Source organism: Meriones unguiculatus, chromosome 6 (assembly GCF_030254825.1).
Source record: "Meriones unguiculatus strain TT.TT164.6M chromosome 6, Bangor_MerUng_6.1, whole genome shotgun sequence".
Lineage (NCBI taxonomy): Eukaryota > Metazoa > Chordata > Mammalia > Rodentia > Muridae > Meriones > Meriones unguiculatus.
Genome location: NC_083354.1, coordinates 70140242 through 70160454, shown reverse-complemented (window position 1 = coordinate 70160454; position 20213 = coordinate 70140242). Strand labels below are relative to the sequence as shown.

The 20213-nt window shown below is 50.8% G+C and overlaps 1 protein-coding gene and 1 long non-coding RNA gene across 3 annotated transcripts; one reads left to right on the top strand and one right to left on the bottom strand.

Annotated features, from left to right (window-relative positions):
* Nucleotides 1-3444: 3444 nt before the first annotated feature.
* Enc1 (ectodermal-neural cortex 1) lies at nucleotides 3445-15049 on the bottom strand. Of its 2 annotated transcripts, none has more exons than XM_021639589.2 (3): nucleotides 14911-15049; nucleotides 9653-11466; nucleotides 3445-5988 (listed from the first exon to the last, which is right to left on the bottom strand). In XM_021639589.2, the coding sequence occupies exon 2, from the start codon at nucleotides 11451-11453 to the stop codon at nucleotides 9684-9686; it is 1770 nt and encodes a 589-aa protein (XP_021495264.1). In that variant the 5' UTR covers nucleotides 11454-11466; nucleotides 14911-15049; the 3' UTR covers nucleotides 3445-5988; nucleotides 9653-9683. The 2 variants fall into 2 exon arrangements, with proteins under 2 accessions (XP_021495264.1, XP_021495265.1); XM_021639590.2 differs by lacking the exon at nucleotides 14911-15049 and adding an exon at nucleotides 14088-14106.
* A 387-nt stretch (nucleotides 15050-15436) lies between these two features.
* On the top strand, nucleotides 15437-19774 carry LOC132654700 (uncharacterized). The gene is made up of 2 exons (XR_009592391.1): nucleotides 15437-16871; nucleotides 17323-19774. It is a non-coding gene; the product is annotated as an uncharacterized LOC132654700 (long non-coding RNA).
* Nucleotides 19775-20213: the final 439 nt, after the last annotated feature.

Here is a 20213-nt window from a genome sequence, read left to right as displayed (position 1 = left end):
GCCACTGTCACTGGCACAAACTCAAAGGAAGCCGAGTGGGAAGGCTTTATTGTGGGGGAAGGGAAGGCGGGGGCTGAATGGAGCGGGCAGCTTTGGGAGGCAGCAGGGGGGCCCAGCAGACGCCAGCATCCTGTGGTGGTGATTGGGTGGGAATGTACAGTTGGCTTTTTTTTTTATCTGAAGGATGAAAACTTTGGAAACTGTCAGATATTAATCAAGAACTGGCCATCTGAGGCTCTCTGTCTCCCTCTCTGGGGGGGGCGGGCACATGTGCGTGCACTAGAGAAAAATCACAGGTGTAATTCCTCGTGAGCGCTCATCCTGGCTTTTAAGCTGCACCTCTGACAAGCCCGGTGCTGCCGAATATGACAGGCTGGTGACCAGCCAGCCCCACGGATCCTCCTGCCTCCGCCTCCCCTGCGCCGGCCAGCGCATCTGGTATCCCCTCCCTGAGTACAGGGGATTGAACTCAAGTCCTCATGCTTGTGCACCAAAGCCTTTACCAGCCAAGCTGTCTCTCCAGCCCCATTTGAGGCTACTTTTTTGGGGGGTTATTTGGTTTTCCAGATCGGTTGCTAGACATTGTGATCTGACTTCCTCCAAGACTGCTTGCAAATAAGCTGACTTAGCATATTACCAAGCACACACATCACCCTCCTAGGGTGCCCATTTACTCTATCTATCATCTATCTGTCTGTCTGTCTATCTATCTATCTATCTGTCTATCTACCTATCTCGCTGTCTCTCTCTGCAACCTTGTCTTTGGGCATTCATTACCAGGATTCTTTTGAGACATGGCAGACACCTTCCATTTGCTTCCTCTGTCCTCTCGCCAGGCAGGCTCAGCAGCTGCTGGGCTCCTTGATCATCTCACCAAGTCCAGTCTTCCGGACAGTGAAGCTCATTCAAGCCTCGAGCTCCACTATTAGACCCAGCCCCATGAGTCATCTCCTTCTACATCCCTGGGCCTATAGGACGGTGCGGAGAGCCGCCTGGAAATCCAGTGCCCCATTCCAGTGCCCCATTCCACTGGACAAGTTGTATAATCTCTCGGGGGGGGGGGGGGGCGATCACAGCCGCTGCTCAGAGGGTAGCCGTGAGGACGAATGAGGCAACCGGAAAGCAGACCTTCACACCACCAGCCAGGCTAACAGTCACACTGAGATGTGCTCGCGTATTTCTCCCAAGTGTGACACACAGCGACAAATTACTGAGAACGTACTATGTGCCAGCGCGAGCTTGGCGCTTGTCTCAGTCATTACACTGTAGCTCTGCTGTTTGCAACCGCTGGCCGCGCTTACGGCAGGATGGAGGAACCAAGGCCAAGAGACCCCGAGAGGACTGTGCGTGGATGTGAGTCTGCCGTGGCTCAGTGGCTGCCAAGCTCAGCACTGGCAGAATCAGCAGAGCTGTGCTTCACAGCTGCCTACTCACTGGGAGAGGCAACCACACCCACCACAACGGGGAACCTGAGCCCATCCGTCGCCAAGTCTCTTTTCCCCTAACCGAGGAAATCAGGAAGTGCAATTGGCTCATAGGGTGTCTCTCCCTAGCCATTAATCTTGGTCATTTCTTACCAAGAGATTAAAGGTGAGTGTTCCCTGTGAGCCTATTAGGCAAACTATTACTACCCTAAGAAAAAGAGAACACTGCCTCAGGAACACGCCTCTTTAGTTCCACTCTGACTCCCCAGAAAGCAGATGATTCTGAGCTATAGCTGCCATTCTGTGAGCATGAGAACTAAGGTCCACGCCCAGGGAGACAAAGTAGAGAGAAGGACGTCAGATTCCTGACAGCCCGCAGTGGCGATGTTCCAGGCCCCACGCATTTCACCCCTGGCCAGACTTCTGCCGTGCAGCCTGGAGTTGTTGAAACTGTTGCATTTGAGCTGATCCTGACGTCTGAAGGTGAAATACTAGTAAGATGAAGCTTCTTCACCTGTCCATGTGTCCCCAACTGAGGTACAGTCCCAGTGTCCACACCTGAGGCACAGTCCACATGTCCCAGCTGAGGTATAGTCTACAGGTGCCACCTGAGGCACAGTCCAGGTGTCCCCACCTGAGGTACAGTCCAGGTGTCCCCACCTGAGGTACAGTCTGTGTCCCCACCCAAAGTATAGCCCATGTGTCTCCACCTGAGGTACAGTCCAGGTGTCCCCACCTGAGTTACACCAAAAAAAAGTGTGTCCAGGGCTGGGGACATGGCTCCGTAGGTAGAGTTCTGGCCCCAGAGCCTGCTCCAAGGCCAGGTAGAGTAGCACATGCTTGTAGTCCCAGAACAGAAGAGGCAGTGACAGGTGGACCCTGGAACTCACCAAACAGCCAGCATTGCCCAGGGAGCCAGCCCCAGACCAGGAAGAGCCAATCTGAAAAAAGAAGTGGACGCCACCTGTGGACAAATACCACCTGAGGTTGCCCTTTGGCTTCCCGACACATGCATACACACATGCACATTGGAGGCTTGTACACACACACGCTCACCCACACAATTTTCAAGTTCTGTCCGTAACAGTCTCCATAGCAATTATTCTCTGCTCTTCCAAGTTTCACACATCAACTTGTGCCAACTTTCCCGCCTCCCTGTCATCTGTTGTCATACTTGTGCTAACCACCGAGTCTCCGTGGGCCCTACACACTGTGCCTTTGGAATCTGAAGACTCGGACATTTGTTCCCTAATGCTTGGCTGTACCCCAGCCTCACCCAGCATGGAACCAACCCAAGGCCCCTGCTGGCACCTTGGTCAAAGTCCAGCAATGCCCGTGAGACTCCTAGAGTCTCAATTAGGTAGCATTTGGCTTCTGGTCAGGGAAAACTGTGCCCAACATTGCTCTGCACACGGGAACAACCGGGGACCTGGCCCAAGTGATAAAGGGGCATCAGTGTGACATGAAGCCACTGTGAAGTGAGAGCAGGAGGCTTCATCTGGCTTCACCCAGGGCCAGCTGTCAGCTCAGAAGCAGCCAAGGGTGTCTGCAGGTCACAGGGTTTTCTGTCCCCTTTCAGAGACTGACTCACTCCTCAAACTTCAGCTGGGCTTCGGTGCCAGCAAATAGGGAGGGCAGGGCTCCACCAGAGGGTGGAGATTCTAAGATAAAGAGTGCGCCGTGCACTTCAGCTTAGGAGGGACACAGAAATGATGCTTTGCTTACAGAGTGCTGGTGGACTCCAGCACGCACGGGCAGAGACAGAAGGAACAGGGTTCAAGGTCAGCCTTGTCTACATTTGAGAGTTTACAAGGCGGCTAGGGCTAGAGAGTGAGAGAGAATGAGAGAGGAGGGGGGAAAGGAGAGAGAGAGACAAGAGCCACAGACTTTTTTATGCGCAAAACTCCTTTCATAAAACAGGTGCTAAATGGTGGAACGAAGCGTCTAGGAAACACTGAGATATCCTTCATTTTGATGAAAGTACTTAAGATTACATTGGTGGCAATAAAAACTCACACAATGAAGAGAAAATCTCTAATAATTTATTGACCTTCAGTTTCACATCGTGAAAAAAAAATAACAGTTTTACAAAACCTCAAAAATGTAGTAGTAGCAAACAAGAGCATACGAGCACGAACGTTTTCTAACTTCTACCGGGTTTGGTAGTGAACCACACACTCAATAGCCAAGAGAGGGGCATTATGCGGCTCTAATCACTCTTCCTCAGACAGGTGTCAAGCCTGAGAAAAGAGGCTCCACCATTATACCACAAGTGGAAGGCTGCCCTTTGTTATCCGTTTCTACGGCAACCAGCTCACAAAATGAGGAGCCCCTCCCCTGTCTTAGGCTGGGTTTTTGTGTGCGCTGTGCTGGGAATTGTATTTGCTTCAAAGTGTGGGGCGTTTCACAGGGTGAGAATGGTCAAGCAGCAAGCCCAAATGCCTACATCAATTGGAAGAGCGGGAGTCCAGAAAGTCCCCCTGCTGGCGGGGGCCCACCCTTGTGGCCCAGCTCCCTCTGGCTCACACAGTAATTAATAGAGGACTCAAGGGCAGGCCACAACTTTGAAACAGCTGCAGAAAATCCTCCCTGCTCTCAGCAGCAGCAGTGACGCGCACATCTTGAGACAGATTTGCATCCTAAACTATGGAGTTGGGGCAGCTACACGACACTGACCATGCCACCAGGGTACAATCAGACACTTAGAATACATCTAGGGACCAGAAACTGCCTGCCGGGACAGTCTGCCATGTTTTCGGTCCAATGGCTCATTTGTTTTATTTTGATCCAACTACGTACGGTCCACTTCCTCATGGCACAGATAGACATGTACAATTAGCCTAAAGAACTACTGGAGAGAAATGTTAAGGAATTATCTGTCATTAGACAAGGCAAACACACTCACAATGTAAAGGTAGGTATCTGTCTTAAATCCTATTTTTTTTTTTTTTTTAATACAGCACTGTGAGAAATACGGATGAAAGCAGGCAGAGTTGCAAGCTCTGGTCTTCCCCAGACAACTGGAGAAGCCCACGGAGGGCAGACTAACACCTACCACTGCACGCTTAGTAAGCAAACACTTGGAGGAGCAAAGAATGTATTCACAACTGATCCCCACAGGACCGCAAAACCTCTCCACAGGCCACCGCTTACAAACTTTGGCATTGTGTGACCAGATACATCACTTCTGTCTACCAAAGAGCTCTTTCAACATGTCTCTGACGGGGAACACTGAAGTTGACATTGTATCGAAATGGATGTTTTCCTGGGAGAACTGTGAGCCTTTCTCAATCAAGGTCGGAAAGCCACCTGCAGGCCAACAGTGTGGTCGGTGACCTTGTTTACACCAGCCTCACTTCGGTTTTTCCCCATCGGTGTCCTTATTCACCTATGGTAAATAAATAGATAAATAAATAAGCTTTGGACAGTGTCTTCACCTCTGCCCTATGTACAGAACACTCTGGAAGTGCCCAGGCTTTCAGGATATTACACGAATGGGGGAAATACTCTAAAGTAATTTGGTCCTTTCCAAGTGTCAGTAGCCGAGACCAAAGTTAGGTAAATCAGACAGAGAGGAGAAAGGAGGGCAGGGCTGTCCCCAGCTCCTGTGAGACCTGCCATCAGCGTGACCATGAGACCTCAGGAAAGTGTGGGCTCGGTGACTTCATGGCTTCTCTGCCTTTGGGATGGAATTTAAGTTTCTGTCTTGGAATCTGTCTCTGTCCTGACATCTCAAAAATGCCCCCTCCCCCACCCGCCCTCTACTTATCCTCCAAATTATAGCCCCAAAGTTTTCATTTATTTTCCTGTGTGCAGCAAAGCACATCAACAACTACAAAATGTGCAAAACATACGACCATCCACACACGCCCATACACGTGAAGACAACGTAAGCACTGTTTCAGTATGCAGGCCGCAAACAATAAATAGCTAAATCTAGAACACATTTCTTAACAGCCAAGAGAAGGTTTAAAGTCACTTATAAATAGCAAACAGCATCTACCAAACAGCTACCAACAATGTCCCCATTGTTCACAGACGTTCCTGGGGACCCAAACCCCTTCGAGATGAGCAGAGAGTCCTGGGATTCCCACTCCTCAGTCAGCAAGGCCAGCTTCCCTCCTGACCCTTGCGTGGCTTTGCAGCTCCAGTAGCAGCTGGCATGGAGGCTTCAAGCTCAGTCTTCAGAGGAAGCTGACAACCATTTCAAATCTGGCACATAAATGGTGGAGCCATGGAAATCAAATGCTGAATGAGGTACAGCAAGGGAAAAGCCCAGCTTTTCTCTCCCTTTGAGGGGCTGATTAACGCTGACATTAATCCACAATTACCAGACAAGGACTAGATCACAGGTTCAGTCATTCATATTTAAACCATGTGCTACTTGCATTGAGAAAAAAAAAACCCTCCCCCACCCCCTCCTTCATGTCCACTTAGGAGTGTTCACAAGGTGCTGATGGAATTCCAGGAGTCTTGTAGCAGCTTCTCCTGGTTTTCTTTCTCTTCATTCAACTTGCCTTCTCCAAAGCAGAACCCTCCTATCATCTCACCATGCGTCAGAGAGCTAAAACAGGAGAAAAAAGAAAAGAAAAGGTATGAAGGATTTGAGATATGTCATGGTTTAGGACATTTGCTGTAATAAGCACACAGTTTAGACAAATTTAGACTCAGGGCAAGTGCACTATCACTCCTGAAGGTCTGCACAGGTTCAACAAGAAGTGTACACATGCGGCAAGCAGCTAACAGGATGATGGTCAGCCCACAAAACAATGGTGTCCAAAACCACCTTGTTCGAATTCAAGCCTGCACATGCTGACGCTATTACAAGTTGCCATCTTCTGTTTCCAAAGTTTGGAGAGAATTACTGTGACATAATCATGAGGGGGTCAAAAAAAGGAGATGCCCCCCCCCAGCCCACTGATCTCAACTATGCATCTCCGAACCACTCGCTGGCGCTGTATCTCCCCGCGGGGACAGAGGGAGTTTTCGCAGGACCAGTCATTAATTGCATTAAATTCTTCTCTTTGGCTTGTGTGTGTTCAGAAGTGAGAGTCAGCTGCTGGTTGTTTCTTTTGGCTATTGTCTAACAGTGATTCAAGCCTTCAAGACATTCTTCAGCCTTCACTGTCATGCCTGACCCACCTCCCTGCAACCTGCATATCCACATTAGGCCAAGAGAATGTGTCTTGACATACCTAACACCACCTCACGCATGGCATACTCGCACAGAAAGAAGGGGGGACGGTTCTCAGAGAAGAAACAAAGCAAAGGGAGCCCACATCCTGTCAGACGGAGACCACAAGACACCACAAAACGGCAAAAGAATCACAGTAGTTTCCCTTTTGTCCTCGAGACTGAGCAGCAGGGGACAGTTACCATCTCCTTGATGGGTGAGTTTTCTGACAGGGAAGGTGTCTTTCAGGACCAGATGAATTCAGCTCCCACCAGCATCTGGAGAGCACAGGACTCAGGCTGGGGATCAGTGCTGACACCCAGGAGCGGTCTGAGTACCATTCCACCCGGCTGTAAACGTTTTTAACACCACCTTATGTACAGTAAGCTTTAGAAATCTAACCCGCCGTTCTTCCTGTCGAAAACTAGAAGAGTGGCTTTGATCAGCGGCTCATGTCACCCTCTGAAAGCAGCACGCTGGTCTGATCAAGATCAATTTTTATGTGCTTGACTCTTCTGTCTATAGTACCAAGGGTGAAGAATGCTGTTTCATACATAACCCAGCACTCTGCTGTTTCCCAGGGACCGGAAGCAACTGATGAGGTTCAAATACCTTAACACATTCACTCCGGGCTGGAAAGGGGAACCAGGACTGAAGAATAGGAATGACAAACAGCTGATATTCGAAGGAACTGAATGTCCCCAGAACACACAGAGCGAACCTCAGCCAGATCAGAGCAAGGTCTCACTGCAGGAGAAGCCTGAAATATAAAACTGGCTTTGGGCTAGACAGGTGTTCTCACCACCCACCTGTCTGAATTGGGACAGTTTTCTGGTTATTGTGGTTGAACTCACTCCTTAGCAAAAGAGCCATCTTGAGTCCAGAAAGATCTAAAACGAGGACCAGAGACTACGTGCAATCCCTCTGCTTGCCTCACCTCCACTTCCTCACTTCCCACATTCCCACGGGCCACTTCTGACATGCTGCCACCATCCCCGGCAATTTCTCCAGCTCTCCTGCACACAGTCAGTCCAGGACTAACTCTTAATTCCCGGTCTGTTAATTAGCGCTTTTTGCCTACGATGATGCTCTTCCGAACTGCCTGAGAGTTGAGTCATGCACCCGTATCTCAAGTGAAATAACCACTTGCTGAACATTTGTTTATTCTGGATTACTGAGATGCCAGCGAGGCTGCACAAACCAGTTTGGTGTGGGCTGCTGTTAGAAGCTGGCTCCCTGAAGGTTTCTGCCTGTTGCTGCTCTTCTGGAGGGATCTCATGCCCAGGGAACGTGGCCCTGCTGGCTGCGACAGGCTGCGGGAGGACAGCCAAAGGGCTGAAAAGAATAATGATGAACTGTGCTTGTAAGTGAGCTATTAAAAGTGGAAAAGAAAGGCAAAAAGGGTAAACAGCCTGTTTAGCTTACATCCACTGTGGAGTCCCCTCTTTCCTGTTCTTCCACGGTGGCATCATCTTCCTTCCTTACGGTTAATAGTGAGCCAGTACTCCCCAAACAAATTGGCGCATCCCTAGGCCCTGTTAAGCCAGTTTTGGTTGCGTTTTGTTTTTTAGTGTTGTTTTGTTTTGTCAACTCGACAAAAGCTGGAGTCACTGGAGAGGAGGAACCTCAGTTAACACCACCTGAAGGCAGGCCTTCCGACAGTTTCTGCATTGACGATGGGTGTGGGAGGGCCCAGGCGGCTGTGGGCGGTGCCATCTCTGGGCAGGTGGTCCTGGGATGTATGAGCAATCAGGCTGAGCAAGCAAGCTAAGGGAGCAAGCCAGTGAGAAGCACCCTCTACGGCTTCTGCTTCAGCCCCTGCCTCCAGGTTCCTGCCTCGAGTTCTCGCCTTGGCTTCTCTCAGTGATGGACTGCGACCTGATAACATGTAAGATGAAATAAACCTTTTCCTCCCCCATACTGCTTTTGGTCATGGTGTTTATGACACCTACAGGAACCTAACTGAGACACATATGCTGAGGCAATCTGTGGGCCAGGCCTGAAGATGTTTCATGGGAGCCACATGTGGCACCAACGGGCAGGCTGATTAATCACTGGATCCAAGAGAATAATACACTCTTCTGTACACCGACAACCATTATGTACTCAGCTATATGGCAGAGGATACAACTTTTGTTGGTCCTAACAATAGGGTCAGGTTGACTGATTAACTCTGAAAGGGTGAAGTTAGGGCTGGATATAGCTACACAAGACACCACCTTCCACAAGAACAACCAAGATTATGCTCCAAAGTTAATACATGCTTCTAAGGGGATGGGTATATTTTGAGGGAGGGCATCTTAAAAAAGCAAATACACAACTCTAGAGTCAATAAACTAGGAAAATCTTTGAACAGTGTTTTTTTTTAAACCCTATTAAGCACAGAAAGGTTTGAAGAAGGGGAATTGGAATATCAAGTCAATGTTCCTGGAATGATACCACTATGAAGTTCAAGTTTATCAGGCAGCGGCTTGACTGCATACTCAGGAGTCAGTGCTCTGGAGTCAGACTGGCCTGGTGGCTTTCTTGACTACCTTGACCACTTGTTGAGTGAGGTCTGTGACTTTGGGCCCTTTACAAGTCAGACTCCACAGGCATCAGATTTGTTGATCTGTGTAGGGAGATTAGCAGTGGCATCCCAGGGCTTGCTCTGAACATCGAAAGGATGCTTGAAGGACACACATGGTCCTGCTCCAGGAACACGGCGAGTATTTCACAAGCACTAGCTGGAATTACTAACGGAAGCCTGGGGTTCCCTACCTGGCTAAATACGTGTATCGCTGGAAACCTTTCTTTGAAGTACTGATGTTTGGGTTCCTCCCTCCATCCCCCAACCAAATAAAATAATGTCTCTAGAACGGGCAGTTTCTGAAACTCTCTTTGGGAGATTTTGAGGTTCTGGGATGAGAATCACTAGTTAGTGTTAAACAGGGGTTTGCAGTGGCGACCAACACAAGCATTATGTTGTTGGGGTGCGTTTCATTTACAGTTTCTGTAAGCAGCACACCTCACTCTGCATCCTCCGAACTCAGGCTGCTCACACCTAGCTTCTTACCTCATGCGTGCTTTCTTCAGGATGCTCTGCATTAGGAAGGCAGGTGTTTCCAGGTGCTGACGAACGCGGTAGGGATCAGTGAGTACGGGACTGTGGTTATGCTGTTCCACACATCTAAAGTTGGATCGTAACAGTCCAAAGTCTTGCAGCGCTGAATGCCGAAGTAGCCGCCAACGACGTAAAGCTTGTTCCCGGAGGCCACGGCATGGCAACTCATGCGCTTGGCTGTCACGTCTCCCACCTTGGTCCACTGGTAAGTCTCACTATTGAATTTGTAAGCAGAGCAGGCAGAGAACTCTGTATCTCCACCCATGATGAAAATCTGGTTCCCCAGCACAGCTGCCGCTGTGTAACGCCAGGGCTGGGGACAGGTGGCCGGTACCGTCCACCTGTTCTCACACTGATCGTAACACTGGACCTTGGGAAGCTTGTCATGGCTCACACTGGTACCTCCGAAAGCAAACAGCTTGAGTTTGGCGCTCACGACAGCAGCGTTGCTGACGCCTTCTCGGAGAGGGGCTACCATGGTCCATTTGTTGGTTGTGGGATCATAATGTTCTACTTGCTTTAGAGAGACTGAGGGAGAGGCTGGAAGGCAGCCAGTTGCAGCTGTGTGCCCACCGACCACATACAGGCAGTGCTTCAGTTCAGCCGACCCGTGGCCAAACCTGGCCACCAGCATGGGGGCAGCCTTGGACCACTCCTCATGCAGGGTGTCATAAACCCAGACGTCTTTGGAGACGCCGTTTTCCGATCCCCGCCCCCCGGTGATATACACTTTGCAGCCAATCGCACACGCACTGAACTCTTTCCTCGGGCTGGGAATGTCGGCCTTGGGGATGATTTCTTTAGCCTTCTGGTCCACCAAGTACAGTTTGTCACACATGAAAGTCTGCCCTCCCAGGAGGAAGAGGGCATGGCCGGTTTTCCGAGGGCGGGCGCAGAGGCTGGTAACCACGCCATCGTTCTGTAAGATTTTCAGTTTGCATCGGATGGCCTCTTCCACGATCTCCTTGCTCTTTCTCTGCTTGGTGATGAGCTCCTCCATTGCCACGTTCTCCATGAGATAGATGGCGGGAAGGAGGGCCAGCCTCACTGTCTGCAACAGTTCCGGGAGGTAACAGTAGCGCTTCTTCAGGTCGTAGCTAATCCAGTTCATCGCAGACTCATACACGAGCCTTTCGTCTTCCGTCTCCAGTTCTTCGCTGGACAGGAGCTGCACCACCATGTCCTGGGGCAACTGGAGGAAGTCTTCGTTCTTCCGGATGGTCTGGAAGTTGCTGAGACACATTCTCCAGGAGAGTTCATACAGCTTGGTACACTGGTGGGCATCAGACAGCAGCAGCATACCCAGGCAGTTGGTGGGATGCAGGTTCTTCTCCAGAAATTCTGCACACGCATCTCTGATGTCCTGGAACTCCAGCATGTCACCGGCCTCCAGGAGCGACTCGGCATTTTCTTCGTTGATGATGACCCGGGAGGAATACGCATAGTCGAGAAGCAGCTCTAAGACTTCTGGGTGGATGGAATTGTCGAAGTTGACCTCACTGTCCTGGCTCTCTTTCAGGCCACCACTGAACATGGCTTCGAAGTAGCGGCTGCACGCGGCCAGCACCGCCCGGTGGCAGGGGAAGGTCCTGTTTCCCGCATGGAGAAGGACATCTGTGAAGAGCCGCTGCTGACGCAGAAGGTTCAAGTGAGTGAGGACACTGTCCGCATAGGAGGACTTGTGGAACAGGTAGATGTTGATGGAGCCACTGCTGGCCCTGGACTTGCGGTTCTCATGAACACTGACTGACATTTTGTTTCAACTCCTAAAAGAAAACAAAAACAAACCACTGAACACTGCGCTCTTGATGTGCTCAGCAGCAGCACAAAAGCAACAATCACTTAAGACAAAGAAAACAGAGCCTTGTTGTTGGTCCTGCTGCCTGCTGTTTGTTCCGAGGAGCCTACTGCAGCTCCAGAACAAAGCCAGAGGGGACTATCTGGGAGGAAAGACAGCCCCTGCCATACTGTTGAGCTTCTTGAACCAAACACGGTTGGGACCCGGAGCCTGGCGGGTTTACTCTGGAAGACCTGACTGACGGGCAGCGTTCAGGATAGGGAGGTTCTTGAGAAGGTAAGTCAGCAGAAGCTGAGGGAAGCCGATCTCAGCCTCCCATACCAGCCAGGCCATACCAGCCACTGAAAACGCTTGAAAGCCCTCTGCGCCATAAAGCCACGTGTAAAACAAACACCTACTAATTAGAAATTCTATTAAGAATTCCTTTGGTAAGATCCAACCACTGCGTACATATGGCTATCCAACTTCTGAAGTGGTCAGGCTTGGACTCCACGGTTCAAGAAGAAGCAGTCTCTAACTAGACAGCCCTACCACTATAGAGCGCTAAATGCACCAGAATGTAAACATTTCCATACACTGATCAGCTGGCCTCAGCGAAAGCACAGGATAGATTCAGGCCACAATTACCTCCCATCCTTCTGAACCTGGACGGCTTCCAGAATGAACTGGCACATAAAAGGAAGAGTATCTGGAGTAGGCAGCTCGTGCCGTTTGTCTGTTCTTCCTGCTCTATACCAATTCCTGGAAAACCACAGGAACAAAGGGTGCACCCACCCACCTCCTCGATTAAACACTCCGGCACCAGGACTGTTATGTACCTGCAGATACTGCACCTCCATTATCGGGAGTTCAAGCTGCAAACGCTGCTTTATGGAAATGGAAAGCACCCAGGGGCGTGCGTGTGTGTGTGTGTGTGTGTGTGTGTGTGTGTTTCATTCATGTACCTATGTGTATTTTAACAGCCATTGTTCATGTAGGGCTAACTATAAAGCTTTCCTAGATATCAAAATTAGCATCAGTGGAATATGATGCTATCACTTTTGGGTATCTGCTCTAAGAAAAGTAGGGGACAATAATGTAGAAAATGTCCACCTTGAAAAATGGAATTAACTCCTCCTTCTGACAGCACCTCCACTGCTCTAAGAGTATAAAGCCTTAAGAACCTGCCCCTCTCAGCATTCCAGAGGGAACCTGCCCCTCTCAGGATTCCAGAGGAGGCTGTTTATGCCAGGAGGATACTTTTAGTTGGCTACTGTATCTTTTCTGATGCAAACAGCCAGAGCTTAGCCAAAACCCACTGTTTTCCTTTAGTCCTTCAGATATGCATTTTTATTTATACTCCAGGAATTATTCACAAATGTAAATGACTTACCAGAGTCATAAGTTATAACTGCAATCCCCCCCCCAACACACACACACCAGCTGTGAAAGTTGGCACAGAAAAATAACAAAGGTAGGTGTCTGACATGCCTTTGACAGCAGGCCATATCTTCAGGTGATGTAACTTGTTTTTCCTCTGGTTTTGGAATGTTACTTTTCATGATGGGTAAACAAGGCCAAATAGAAACAAGTAAGCATCAAAGTTACAAAGCCCCAACCTTACAAAGCCTGTGCAAAGCACCCAGAACTGTCTAGGGGTAGGGCCCAAGCATCAGCCCCACCTCAAGCCAAGTTTCTCTCTCCCAGTTCATATTAACCCAATGTGGAAAGTTCTGAAGCATGACCCACTGGAGCACCCTCTGTGAGCACACCAAGCTTATAAAGAGCTCAGACTCGGGGCTGGGGGGATGGCTCAGTGGTCACTGTCTGCCCTTCCAAAGGACCCGGGTTCAATGCCCAGGGCACACGTGGCAGCTCACAACTGTCTGTAACTCTAGTTTCAAGAGATCCGACACCTTCACACTAAAGCACATAACATTAAATAAATTATTAAAAAAGAATTCAGACTCTCGTGCACTTGGACTCTGGCAGCTTTACACACTGTGAGTGCTGTCTAAATGAACGCGTTTGGTCTGACTTATTTTGAGGAGGACTTTAAGCCTAAACATCTAAATGATTGTCTGGTCTCAGGAAGCTGCCTCCTCCTCGGAACACAAGCATCTAAGTGCAAGCAGGCTGAGCGGGGATCCCACTGGGCGGGGGAACAGGTCCAGTAACAGGAGCTGCATGCCGGTGTAAAACACCCAAACAGTTTGTCTACAAGACCTTAGGATACAAGACTGCAATACTCCAGTGTCCTGTGTTTACGCTGCGTATTTTCGAGGTCTCCCCAGAAATCCGGAAGATTCTCTCCTTGTCATCTGGGATACCATCCCGCTGGAAAGGAGTGTCCCTGTCACATTTTCACACCTTGCAACCATGGATGATTAAAACAACTTGCCTTCTGGTTTAGAATTATGCAAACAGCAAAATATCCACAGAAACAATTTGTACAGTAACTAAACATCACCTTTAAAAAATTAATCATTCTTTGTAACATTTTTAAGCCCCCAGAGACATAAACCTGCATGCTAAGGAAATGACCAAGAAAATGCACGCATATACTTTACTTGCGGCTACAAAGAAGGCAGAGAAAAAGACTGCTATTACCGCGAACATCAAAAGGGCTCCCAGCTCGGTAACTTCGGTTCACTTACTGCTGCTTGCGCAGGCTGTATGACCCCACACTGAAGAGCACCTCCGTCTCCCCCCGCCCCCGCCCCCCAGTGTTAAGCCTGATCTCAATCCCACGAGAAAAGAAACCAGGCAGATGTCCTCAGGCACTCACATTACTGACAACAATGCAACGACTCTATAAGGATGTTTACAAAAATAGCCCCTCGCCACACAGCCCCCTACAACATTTGCAACGCTACTTAACACGCTGGACATGCCAGTGAGGGCGACACCAAATTACACGACCAAGTTCACTGTTTCATCTCCACCCCGCCCACCAATCCCTAGCCTTTGAAATTAATAATGTCACTCCAAAAGGCACAGCTTGCAGGAGAAGAAACTAGTTTTTCAGGAACCAGTTTTCATTCATTTGGCTGCAGTCAAGTGCTCGCCTGAGGAGGTCCGCCTGTGGCCCCCGCCGTCCCCCCCCCCCCCGCCCCAGAGCCGGCAACGCCGCACCAAGGGGAGCGGATCCCACGGGCTGGGCTGTCTGGAGGCTGTAGAGAGCCAGGGCCACATTTATTATCCCCAACTGGGCTCCTCGCACTCCGGGAGACTTGCCCGGGCGTTCCACCTCAGAGGGAGGGCGGTCGTTCTCCTAGCGCTCCCGTGCTCCAGCCTGGAGAGCAGCTCCCAGGCTTAAGCCACCGGCAGGGTGGCCGGTGGCGCCGGCTCGGTGCTCGCAATCCCAGCCCGCGGCCGATCCGCCCCGAGACCTCGGCGCCCGCAACAGGTCTGGGCTGCAGGGGAGACTTACAGTGGTGGCCACTGGCCTCCGCGACACAACCGGCGAGGGTTCTGGCCTCGGTCACCCGCGGGGAGCCGACGACGGGCGGGCGTGTCTGTCCCAGGAAGCGGCGGCGATCGCCGGGGAGGGAGACGACGGTGCCCCGGGTAGCAGCTACCTGCCGGGCTGGCTCGCCCCGGCCTCCGGACCTGCGGATGCGGACCTGGCGCCCCGGCCCGGCGCGCGCCCAGCCCGGGGAGAGTGAGCCTGCGGCGGCCGCGCCGCGGAGGAAGGCGGGCTGCGCGCTGGGGGAGGGCGCGAGGCTGCGGCGTGAGCTCTGGCGGCCGCCTGGCGTCGGCTCCGGGGCTCTGCAGCGCCTCAGCCGCGCCGCCGCCTTCGAGGCTGAAGGAGCAGACTGCGCCGGGGCCGCCGCGCGCCGGGCTATAAGTTGCGCGCCCGCCCGGGAGGGGGCGCGTATGCAAAGAGACGCGCGGGAGCGGGGGGCGGGGGAGGGGAGGGAGAGGAAGCGCGTCCACGGAGGGGGCAGGGGCGGGAGGAGCTGGGGGGTGGGGGGAGCTGCCTGGGGAGTTCTAGGGAAAGGAAGCTGGGGGAAGGGGCGGGGAGTGCACAGAGACAAAGCGGGCGCCCTCGCTCAGCCACGGGCAGCTGCGGCCCCCGGGGACAGCGGAGAGAATAAGTTGGAAGGGTTCCGAGGGTCTTTGCCTTTCTGGGTCAGCCCGAGGCTAGGCTAGCTCGCGGGGTGGAGCGCCCACCGCGGGGGAAAGCAGCCCCGGGCGCTGTCCTGCGCTCAGGGGTGCCGGGACCCACGGGATGCTCGGTAGAGTGGCCGCGACCAAGCTGGGGCACACACAGCCACACAGCCACTCACTGGGCTGGACACCCCAGCGGCAGGCAGAAGCCAGCTCCCGCGGAAGCAAGGGGAGAAGCTCAAGGCTGGACCTTGGGGGCACTGCAGATTGCGCAAGTGGACACAAGGTTACTTGCTGGCCCGGGGCCAGCCTCCTGGTCCAGGCGCCTGCTGGGTGTCTTCCCTCCCCGCCCCAAGCCAGTGAAGAACCCGCGGCCGGACTCTGCCCCACGCGGAGCTGGAGCCGCAGCAACCCCGGCACAGCCCGGCCGGCCCACGTGTTTCGTAACCAATCGCCAGGGCCGCTAGATTCAAAGCAAACTCCTCCAAGGAGCAGTCCTGTCGCTTCCTCCCGGGCGCGTCTCAGACACCTTCGAGACCTGACCTCTCCTGGGTGTTCTAGGTTGGTGGGGTTTGGAGTTCAGTCGAGAAATAGCCCAGCCACACACACTTAGAAGTCTCGAGAGCTTAGGGAAAAAAAAGGAACTCTATCCTAAAAAATAAATTCACGTGGCTACCACTATTTATGACTCCCACTTCTGACATTTTTTTGGCCATGGGGCTGGTCTTTTGGCTGGCAGCTGAACTGTCACTTGGAGTCAGCTTTTATTCTGCATTTGAGACAGAATCTAGGGACGAACTGTAGGGATTGTTGGTCCAAACCCTTATTGCACAGGTGAGGAATGTGAGGTCTCGGCGATGTGAATGGCGTGGCGGAAGTCCTTGCACCCCCCATAGTGGCCCAGCCAGCCCTGTGAGGGCTCCCTAGGTCGAATCTGCCCTGTCCTCCCTCTTCCCCCGCGCTTCCTTGAAACACCGGGCGAAACAATGGTTTAAACCGCCTAAGGAGACGCCACATGGCGCTTCCTGAGACCACAGGCTGCTGAAACCAGTACGGTGGGTTCTTTATCCCAGCCCCGCTGCTGGCTTTCTTTGCTGTTCCCTGGCTGATAAATTCTGCTCGTCGCAAAGAAAGACAGTGCCCTCTTAAGTCCTTCCTTAGCATTAACTCGTCAGCCGCGCTGCAGCCTTGAAGAATCTGTTTCCTATTTTAGTTTTTTTTTGATACAGAATCTTGGCTCCATTTTGCTTTACAAAGCCAGAAAAGCTCGACGGATTCAAGGTAAGAACCAGGTGCAGAGGGCCCGAGGGCAGCAAGGAGCCAGCCAGGCAGAATTTAGTGCCCAAGGAGAGAACGCTACAACCGGAAGAAAACAAGAGAGTGGAAACTGTACACAGCAGAGATGCGCGCTGAAAAGAGAGGGAATGGAGCCACACACGACTTTAAAAGCACGTTTCTACATCCTGTGGCCAGATTTGGGAGGCACCATGGCTGACTTCCGTGCTCTACCTGGCCCCTTTCCTTTCTGTTTTCATCTATCCGGGTCTGGATCAAACACAAATACGGTTGTTGTTTTTTGGCGGGGCGGGGGCTGGGGGAGTGGGGGTGGCGAGGGACCAACCGTAAGTGTGTTCCAGGGGGGCAATGCTCTATTATTATAAAGTTAACACTTTTTATTTTATTTATTTATTTATTTATTTTTACAAAAACTGTGCCTTTCTTCCTCCCACAGCCACCTTGAACTGCTGCCGCCTAGGCGTATGTGTAGATACTTGAGCTGCTTGGCTGGGGATTTTGCTGGGAGAAGCCACCTGGCAAAGGGCAGGCGACTGTTAATATTACATTTACCATCTGGAAGTTGCAGTGTCCACAACCGAGGAAACAGTGAAGCTGGCTTCTCTCTGTGGAGAGCTTGGCAAGGCAAGCAGGGCTGAAAGAATGATAAGTCCTGCTGTTACCCGCTGGTGTGTCTTCTCTACCTCATGTTGCCGTTTCCCGTGCTTCCTTCCAATCGAGAAAACAAAATTGCAGCCTGCAAAACCCTGAAATGAACTCAGTGATGGTATACATTCCTTCATCTGCTGCTGGATGATAAGCCACACAGGGTGATGGAATTTGTGTATGTAGGTTATACAAACTGGAAAATGCTGAAAGACACAGGAACTAAACATAACATTTTAGAAAAGCATGTGTTTCTCATGGCCTTCCAACTGCAGTGGTTGGCTTGAGCCAGGGTCTGAAAACTCTTTAGACTGCTGGCCAGTTTCTAACGCCTTTCTCAAGGCTGGGAGTGGTTTCCAGGTTAGTGGATTTATGATCACAGAAACTCAAACTGTGTCATTTTTATGGCATCTCTTGGCCAATGGCAAAAGTCATTCTTTTTTTTTTTTTTTTTTTTTTGGCAAAAGTCATTCTTATCACCTTGCGTACAGGAAGCAAAGGTGAGTCCTGTGCGTGCACAGGAAGGAAGCTGCACAGGATCGCGATTAGCCTGGACCACAACAGACAGCCAATAGCTGAGCAGGAACAATCTCCGGAAATGTGCTGCTTTATACACAGCCAGAGCTTGGTTCCGGATGTTAGTTAGGTTGGGCCTGCGGGCTCCCGGGAAACTGTCTTTGCCTGTCTTAGAACACAAACCAGGGGTTTTTTTATTTTGTTTTATTTTTGAATGCTGTTAAAAAAAAAAAAAATGTGCCCAAGGCTTTGGCCTTGTTATCTTCCTTAACAATGTTATTTTGTTAGGCTGCAAAATCAGCAGCATGGGGTTAAATGTGTTAGCTGCCTTCAAACCTAATCTATCTTCATTCATTCCTAATTTGCACTCGGACTGAATTAATGAGAATGATTTAATTAACACCATACAACCACGGTACCAGGGACTGGACAGCTCAAGGGATTAGACCAAACTGGGCCCAGCAGCTGCCACCCTGCCTCTTGCAGGTTCCCAAAGCCTTGCCCAAATTCAGACATGCCCCCTGCTGGGATTCCAGAAGGGTCCTCCACTCTTTGCGTCCCTTCCTCAGGCTGTGTGAGGGAGACGGGATAGCCCTTCTTCCTTGTGTTATTTGCTACATGGGCCCTGAGAACCATGCCCAGCACAGTCAACATGGTGGAGAGCCAAATGCCTACCAAGGCTGTGATGACTCATCTTTATTGTCAACCAGACTGCATTTAAAGTCACCTAGGAGAGATAGACCTCAGAGCATGTCCCAGAGGGTATTTTCAGAGAGTTTCAGTTGAGGAGACCTTGAATGGAGACAGTGACATCACTTGGGGTCCTGGTTTGAGGCTGAATAAATTGGGAGGGGCCGAGCTGACCACCAGCGTTCACCTCTCTCCGCCTCACTGAAGATGCAGTGATACAAGCTGCTCACACCTCGTATTCCTAACCCCACCCCCAACAACACCATCAGTAGCAATAGTAACACCAGCAACAGAAGTAAGAGACACTCAGAATCCCTGCTTTTCTTCTGGACATCCAGCCAGGGACGCTGTCTCCCGGTCACGCAAATGTGGAGAGGAAGGGAGAGATAGGGATGGGACTCCAACCCTGGGGGGGACCGGTGAGGCCGACGTCACCCACACGAAGTTTTCCCCATTAGGAAGAGATAACAAAGCTTGTGAAGTCTACCTCCGTCACATGATAAAGGCAGTCAGACTAGAGGAGGGACTGCAGCCCTTGCTACTTCCTTAGCAGAGGCTCTGAAGGAGGCCCAGGGCCACCAGGCAACTGTGAGGATGGGTCCTTCATTCCCAACAGAGGACCTGACGGCTTAGCACAGGCCCCCTTCATCACCTCACCTACAGAAAAAGAAACCTAGAGACAGAACCTAAAAACTGTCAGTAGTCTTCTCATTTCAAAAGGAGAGACTAACTGGGGTACTTATTAACTAGAAAGAAAAGATAAATCATCAGCACTGAGTAGGTCCCAGAACACAGTAGGTCAGTAATCACAGAGCTTTCCAGGGAGAACAAGAGGCCTCAGTTGTCAGTCTGGTCTTTGTGTTTTCGTCTGCATTTATGCTCTTTAAGAAATTATCATTTGTGTTAAGGACTTGTGCTAAATATAGAAGGTCTTGGGGCTGCTGAAATTGGTTCGGTCTTACTTTAACACTTTAGCTGTTTAAGGTGCATTGTGGGTGCCACCTTATATCTTGTGAATTAAATTGGTTACGGTGTGATTTTTTTTTTAATTTTCAAATTGCAGTTACTCATACTACTGTACACGGACACGGTTGCCTTTCGTCTTACGGTTTTCTAGTAGAGAGCTTCATGGGAAAGTTTACTTAGTTCTTATCGGCCTCCTCTGTTGGGGCTGTTACCGGTGGGAAATGCATTCTTCCTTTCAGACTGTCTCACCTTAGCCAGCTTCCAGGGACATTTCAGGGGGGAAAGTGGTTTGTTGGCTGCTCCCAAGGACTCAAGAGGCGGGGTGAGTGAGTCATCTATTCTTAGGATAATTCTAATCCAGTCAGTTATGTTACTTCTGCTCTGGGCCCTTCAGGACAGTGGTCTGCACAGTCTGGTGTAGGGTGTAAGGTTTAGGGGGCAGAATTTTAAAGCAGGTTTTTATTGTTGTTGTTTTATTTTGTTTTACCATTTACCGTTTTCTCTGATGAC

Bases quoted from the DNA above. Each gene is read 5' to 3' on its own strand.
- Enc1 (XM_021639589.2), bottom strand. From the start codon at position 11,453: ATGTCAGTCAGTGTTCATGAGAACCGCAAGTCCAGGGCCAGCAGTGGC.